Source organism: Centroberyx affinis, unplaced genomic scaffold (assembly GCF_046629955.1).
Source record: "Centroberyx affinis isolate AG114_WGS23_722 - 3 ecotype Tasmania unplaced genomic scaffold, CSIRO-AGI_Caff_v1 ptg002659l_1, whole genome shotgun sequence".
Classification (NCBI taxonomy): domain Eukaryota; kingdom Metazoa; phylum Chordata; class Actinopteri; order Beryciformes; family Berycidae; genus Centroberyx; species Centroberyx affinis.
In genome coordinates, this window is record NW_027280848.1 from 2,501 (window position 1) to 10,000 (window position 7,500).

General features: G+C 42.4%; 1 protein-coding gene across 1 annotated transcript in view; it reads right to left on the reverse strand.

Annotated features, from left to right (window-relative positions):
• The window catches only part of LOC139657308 (transcription factor 4-like), a gene marked incomplete at its 3' end in the record, with an annotated part of 58,070 nt that overhangs the window by 693 nt on the left and 49,877 nt on the right, over window positions 1-7,500 (reverse strand). The window contains exons 6-7 of the mRNA XM_071535096.1: window positions 7,432-7,500; window positions 2,229-2,308 (exon numbers count right to left, since the gene is read on the reverse strand). The exon at window positions 7,432-7,500 is cut by the window's right edge and continues 10 nt beyond it. Coding sequence (XP_071391197.1) covers window positions 2,229-2,308; window positions 7,432-7,500 — 149 coding nt within the window. The remainder of the gene's footprint in view (window positions 1-2,228; window positions 2,309-7,431) is intronic.

The window sequence follows — 7,500 nt, forward strand, 5'->3', positions numbered from 1 at the left end:
TATACTGAATATTCAGTGTAATATTCAGTGTTTCCCTGAGAGTTTTCTTCTCATCAGGGTGGAAAAGCCTCTGAAACATTCAGAGCATCATGGGACACTAAAAACTCTCCACTGAAACCAGACTGATGAGATTCTGTTAGTGTCAGCAGCTCTTTAAGGCAGAGAGACACCACACCTCTTCACTGGTGGAGAAAGTCTGGGATACATTACTTTTAATCTACCATTAATTTACAAAAACATTATTAAAAAAAATGAAAAAGAAATATGTGCAAAGATAATCTAATTTCAGAGTGTTTTCATGTGGCTGTGGTCAAGGAGGAACCTCCATCACGACAGACCGATATCTGAAATTTAATAAAAGCCTAATATCGGTCTGATATAGACCTACTGTACTGCCAAAACCGATATATGACTCTAACTCTAAAAAAATACTAAATCTAATCTAATCTAAAAACATCTAAAAACATGTTTGATCTGGCTGCGGTGCGTTTGATTCGTCTTCCTGTACACTTGGACAGCCTCAGAGTGTGACAACATTAGTAGTAAATGGAGATGAAACAAGAAGAGAATTAGGAGAATTAGTTTCTTAACCTGATTATTCACCAAACCTGGTTTTCCAAAAGGGTCTGGCTGCAGACCTCCGCTGTCAGGCCAAGGAGTCAGGCCAGCTCCACGCTCAGGTCTCTTCTTCTCTCATTCTAATGACGCAGCCCAACTTTCTTCTTATTTTTTTAATCGCTCTTCACCTCCGCTGTCAGGACAGTGCCACTACTCTCTTTTTCTGTCGGCTAATTTTAATGCCTCAACCCGACTTTGTTGTAGGTCGGTTAATAAATGTTTTTGTTTGAAATTGTGTGTCTACTGGGCTGTTTTTGCATTTTTTTTTTTGTACGTGTGAATAATTAAGCGTATGCATGAATAAAATGAAAACAAGCAGTAAAGAAAATTAATGAAAACATCAGCTAGAAGCGGAGGGGAAGGATGAGATATCTCCTGCAACTTCTATTGTCCTGATATTTCATCTCTCCCGGTTAGCACTATCCCCAAACCATAAGACAGTCATGAAACAGCCTGCGTTGTCCCCTTAAACATTTTGCTAAATCATTAATCAGGGAGATTTCCCCACTCACAACCGGGCTTTTATTTTGAAAAGAAAATGCGCTTCGGTGACAATTGCCTGGAAATTCAGGGAACTTCAGCTTGAGAGGGACCCGGGAGTTCAAAATAACTGACAAAGACGAAGAAGAAGAGACCTGAGCGTGGAGCTGGGCCTGACAGCGGAGCTCTGCAGCCAGACCCCCCCCCCCCCCCCCCCTCTGGTTTTCGGTCGGACCATTTAAACGCCACAACCCGTCACACTCTGATTATAAGAAGCCTGGTTAAGATGCAAAAAGTTTTCTCTCCCTTCCTCGTCTGTCAACCTAAGTTCAGCCCAGTCCTGCCTCCCATCATTCAGCCGTAATTACAGCCTGGATGAAATGGTATTTATGGTATTTTCTTCCTTCTTCGGCCCGGCGGTCTTCATGTCTGTGACTCATTACGGCGGGAAGCATAATTGCCCGTAACATCGGCTTATTTATCAGGAGCTTCAGGAAGATCACACAAATTGCTCTTGGGATCATCGTGTCAGAGAGAGGGAGAGGGGAAATATTCTGTCAGCCGGGTTTAGAAATCAAAGGTTCATGTAAACATCTTAACCTGAACACAACCTGAACCGGGAGAGGCTTTGTATCACCGAATCTACGGTAGCTGACGGGTGGAAACGACCCTGAATCAGCTGCATTAAGAGAAAGTGAAGTAAGTAAAGTTTATTTATACGGCACCTTTCACAGAGCAAAGTCACAAAGTGCTTCACAGGGGTAAAATAGTTAAAATAAGACCATGAAATAGTAAGAAACAATAAAACATCAAAACACACAGAAATACAGACACAAGAGGCTAGACAAAGACCAGTCTGAACTTTAGAGAGGAGACTTTGAGCTGCATTTCTTGTATGAAAGATGCTATACAAATAAAGATTATCATTATTATTATTATCATTATTATTATTATTATTATTATTAAGAGTGGGAACCTAAAATATGGCCGCCAGAAGGTTTGTTATACCGCCTGTACATGGAAAGGAAGTGAACCGGTGCAGAAATGACTTAGTATGTATATTCAGTAAAGAGTGTGTGTGTGTGTGTGTGTGTGTGTGTGTGTGTGTGTGTGTGTGTGTGTGTTCCTACCAGAGAGTGCAGCGGAGCCTCGTAGTTTGGTGACGAAGGTCCCTGTCCGCCGTTCCTCGACCACACAGCAGAACTGGGAGCTGGCGGAGAGAAGGAGACGAGGAGGCATCAACAGGTGATAGGGGGGTCAGGTAGGAGACAGGAGATAAGGAAATATCCGAGGGAGATAGGGGTACAAGGACGCGTCGGTTAGGCGGTCTCAGTAGGAGATAGGGTATGAGGAGACATCAGAAGATAGGGGACAAGGAGATATCAGTAGGAGATAGGTGAAAGGAGAAGTCGGTAGCAGATGGGGGACAAGGAGGCATCAGTAGGAGACAGGGGACAAGGAGACAATGGTAGGAGATAAGGGACAGGAAGGTGTCATTAGGAAACATGGACCACTGTGACAGTAGGTGACAAGGAGACGATAGTAGGAGATGAGGACAAGGAGACATCAGTAGGTAACAAGGAGGCATCAGTAGGAGAGAGGGAACAAGGAGGCATCTATGGGAGATAGGTGACAAGGAGGCATGAGTAGGAGATAAAGGGACAAGAAGATGTCAGTAGGAGATAGGTGACAAGGAGACATGAGTAGAAGATAGGGGACAAGGAGACATCTAAGGGATATGGGGGACAAGGGGGAATCAGTGGGAGACAGGAGACAAGGAGACATTAGTGGGAGACAGGGGACAAGGACATAGCAGTAGGAGATAGGGGACAAGGAGGCATCTATGGGAGATAGGTGACAAGGAGGCATGAGTAGGAGATAAAGGGACAAGAAGATGTCAGTAGGTGATAGGGGACAAGGAGACATCAGTAGGAGATAGGGGACAAGGAGGCACCTATGGGAGATAGGTGACAAGGAGGCATGAGTAGGAGATAAAGGGACAAGAAGATGTCAGTAGGTGATAGGGGACAAGGAGACATCAGTAGAAGATAGGGGACAAGGAGACATCTAAGGGATATGGGGGACAAGGGGGAATCAGTGGGAGACAGGAGACAAGGACACAGCAGTAGGAGATAGGTAACAAGGAGGAATTCAGTGGAAGATAGGGGACAAGGAAACATTAGTGGGAGATAGGTGATAAGGAGACATTTGTGGAAGATAGGGGAAAAGGAGACATTAGCGGGAGATAGGGGACAAGGAGGCATCGCTAGGAGGTAAGGAGACATCAGTAGAATCAATGTGGATTAAAGAGAGTCAACGTGAATTGACAAAAAAAAGTTTAAAGTCACCACATTTAATATTTAATGTCATTTTTATCATGTCTAGAACTTGTAGAAAACGAAAACCAGCCAGAATTGAAACATAAACATTAGAGTTGTAAAGGCCGTCGTTTTTATTTAATTTTATTTTTTTTTACATTTTTTTTCTGAACCTTTATCCATTCAGTCTGTCTGTCTGTCTGTGTGGAATAGAGATGCAGCTCTTTGTCGTCTATTGCAACTCAAAAGAAAGAAAACCAGACAAAACGCCATTACACACACACACACACACACACACGCACACACACACACACACACACACACACACACACACACACACACACACACACACACACATACAAGGCGTCTCTCATCCCCTCCACTCCTGCTACTTGTGCATAATGTTCACAGAAATGAGGAAAAAAAACAACTCATATCTCACACCGAGAAAGAGAAAAAAAAAAAAAAAATGCTAATATCAGTCTTTTTTTTTGTCTTTGAAAAGGTACAAGTGGTTCATTAGCATGGAGCCTCTGCAGAACAAACAAGCTTTGTGTCCCCGCTCTCTCCTCCTTTTGTCCGCCGCGTCGTTCTGCGGGATATTATCTGAGGCGGCAGGTCTCATTAGCTGGTAGAGCGACTTGTGTGAATTTACATTAATATGAGGACCTGAGTGATGACGGGGGAGTGATGTACAGCCTGCTGCTGCTCAGAGAGAGGAGAGCCGGGGGGGGGGGGGGGGTTCGGGGGTTAGAGTAGAGCTGAAGAGACGCTTTTTTTTTCAGCGGCTGAAAGTAAATTTTCCCTTTTGTTTTCTCCGTAGACGATTCAGAAAATATATAATACTTATTACACGGCTTTGTTGAATACTCGATTCTGATTGGTCAATTACAGCATTCTACGGTCTGTTACTTCTGAATAGCGGACAGCTGCTATGAATAACAGACCATTGCTATGGACGCAGTTCTGATCATAGACTCTGGAGGACCTGGATCATATCAATCCGCAGAAAGAAGTCCGGTAAATTTTGTTGCTTTAGTAATCAAATTATCAACGGGAGCACCTCTCCTAGCTGCCTATCGCTACATACTAACTTAAGCGATAAGCAGTAGTGATAATAGTAACATTGTTACCGGTTGTAACATTAGTAACAATTGTGTTTCCAGGTGTGTCAACTGCAAAGGAAACGTAGAGATGAATGAGGATGAAAAACGTCAACATCAATATTCCCAAAGAAGTCCCGTTCACCCTTTCTCACTTCTCCATCAATGGAAATGTTCAGTTTAACGTGAATTATAACGCTGAGTAGGCTAATCTTCAGAAGGCTACTGAGTTTACGTTGCTATGGACGCAGTTCCAACCGTAGGAATCTAACGGACTATTTTTTGTAGCGGAAGCAATAAAATCATTTTTAAATCAATAAAATCATTTTTTGTTGTTATATTTTGCATCAAATTATTGATTTCTTTAGTAAGTAGCCGTGTAATAAGCGGGATAATAATTTGCGTCGGGGTCCTGCATCACCCTGTCGGGGCTCATTTCACAATAAAGGCCCGGCTCGCTGTACATTATCCCTTCCATAATATATAAACATATGATATGAAGAGTTTTGAGCTGAATCACGAGCTTGTAACCATGGAAACACAGAGCCAAGGGTCCAAGACAGCGTACATAAAGTTTAAAGAGGTGATGAACTGCTCATCCCATGTCACAGCCTCCACTTTTCTCCTCTACTGCTCACCTAACCTAATCTCTTCATTCCAATCCCAATCCTTTATTTTTACGCTCCCTGACTCCTCTCCTCTCCTCCTCTACTCTCTCCTTACTTCCTCTCTTCTCCTCCTCTCCCTCCTCCTCTTTCCTCCTCTCTCTTCTCCTCCTCTCCTCCCCTTACTTCCTCTCTTCCCCTCTCTTTCCCCCATCTTTCCTCCTCTCTCTCCTCCTCTTCTTCTCCTCCTCCTCTCCTCTCTTATCTCCTTACCTCCTCTCTCTTCCTCTCCCCTCCTCCTCTTTCCTCCTCTCTCTCCTCTCTTCTCTCCTTACCTCCTCTCCACTCTCCTCCTCACTCTCCTCCTCCTCTCCTCTCCTCCTCTCCTCTCTCTCCTCTGCTCTCTCCATAACTCCTCTCTCCTCCTTCTCCTCCCCTCTCTCCTCTCCTCCTCCCTCCTTGCCCTGACCACCAATCTCTCTTGTAACTCTGATCTCATCTCATTAGCTTGTTTTCATTGTGTCTCCATTTACTTTTTTTTCTTTTCTCTCCTCTCTTCTTTATTCATATTAAATGCTCATTTCCATATGCTAATTAATGAATAATCACCTGGGTACATTCATGTGCAAATACAAATATATGTATTAAACGGCAGGGTAAATTATTCTGAGTCCAACACTGTGTAACACCCTCGCAGAATTAGCCTTGAATATCAATTTGCATGTAGTTTGCTTTAATAGGCTTCATTTCTAATTTGTAAAAAGTGGTGTAACTCTGACACAATGATAAACACCAATTATGGTTTAGCAGGCAATATCCCAGGCAGCTATAATGACGAGGGGGGGGCCTCGTGTTCGCGGAGCTGCTAGGTTTGTGAACGATTTGTGGAAGTGGTTCTTGTAATTAAAGCTATCAGTCACAAGGTGCGGCAGAAATATCAAACGGCGTGTGTAGCAGCCACAATTAGAGACAAATTCTACACAACTATTATTAGGAAAACTCATTTTTCACTTTAAGGAGCAGGGAGAGTTTACATCATTAGCCGGGAAGAGGAGTAATTGGCAAAAATAAAAAAAAAAAGGGGGAGGAGGAGAGGGAGGGGTGAGGAGAAGAGATACGACAATCATTAGAGTATTATGACTGTGCTATTATTTTACCCCGAGTAAACAATACATCAGGACCGCTCTGCTGCCTTCGCATCTCAGCTGCTAGTTTGAACTACTTTATATACAGTTAGCTAGTTTAGTCCAGTGGTTCCCAACCTAGGGGTCGGGCCCCTCCAAAGGGTCACCGGATAAATCTGAGGGGTCGTGAGATGATTAATGGGAGAGAAAAGAAGAAAAAACAAAGTTCTGATACACAAATCTGTTTTCAGTTTTTGGACTTTTTCTCTAATCTTTGATTTTTGCTGAAATATTGGATCATTTGAACATTTATTGAAATGAAACCATGTGAGGTTTAGAGGGAAAAATCACTATTTGGTGGAGCTGTTAACAACTCATAGACATCTGAAATGTGACCCGACTACACACTGCTTTTTGTAAGACGTCAAAAGCCAAAAAGGTTGGAAACCACTGGTTTCATCTTTAACAATGTGTTGTATTTTAAAAGCTTGTTATATTATCCATTGTGTCAAATCTCCATCTGAAAAGTAACTAAAGCTGTCAAATAAATGTAGTGGAGTAGAAAGTACAATATTTCCCTCTGAAATGTAGTGGAGTGGAAGTATAAAGTAGCATCAAATGGAAATACTCAAGTAAAGTACAAGTACCTCAAAATTGTACTTAAGTACAGTACTTGAGTACTGTAGGGTTAGGGTTAGGGTTGAGTACTGTACTTTCCACCACTGTCAACCTCACTGATGCAATAGAACTTAAAGATGCTGTTTATACAATTTTGAGCATTTTATCAATTCAAATTTTGCATTTATCTAAACCTCCCACAGCTTTCACCACTGGTCCTGATATTTTAAACACAAGTCAAACTTACTCGGATTTTAGGCATTTTCTAAATTTAAAATTCACCTTCCATTTAAATCTCCCATAACTTTCACCTGGATTCACCTGCTCAGGTTTTTAAAGATATAATTTGCTGATATTATTGTACACACTCTTTAAACTCCGTGCATTGATGCTGAGTCATTTAATGCTGCAGATGGTAAACATTGTCTAAAATAATGCTTTTAACTCAATGAATGAATGAATTAATTAGAGGAAGTTTGCAGTTGTATTAATTGATCATTAGAGGGTTATTTGGCTTCATGTGATGTGGCTGCGTGTGATTGGAGGAGGAAGGTCATGTGATTACCTGTGAGGGAGGGGGGGGAGCCGACCGGGGTGGAGGGGTTGGAGGAGAAGCTGTTGTTCGTGTGATCTG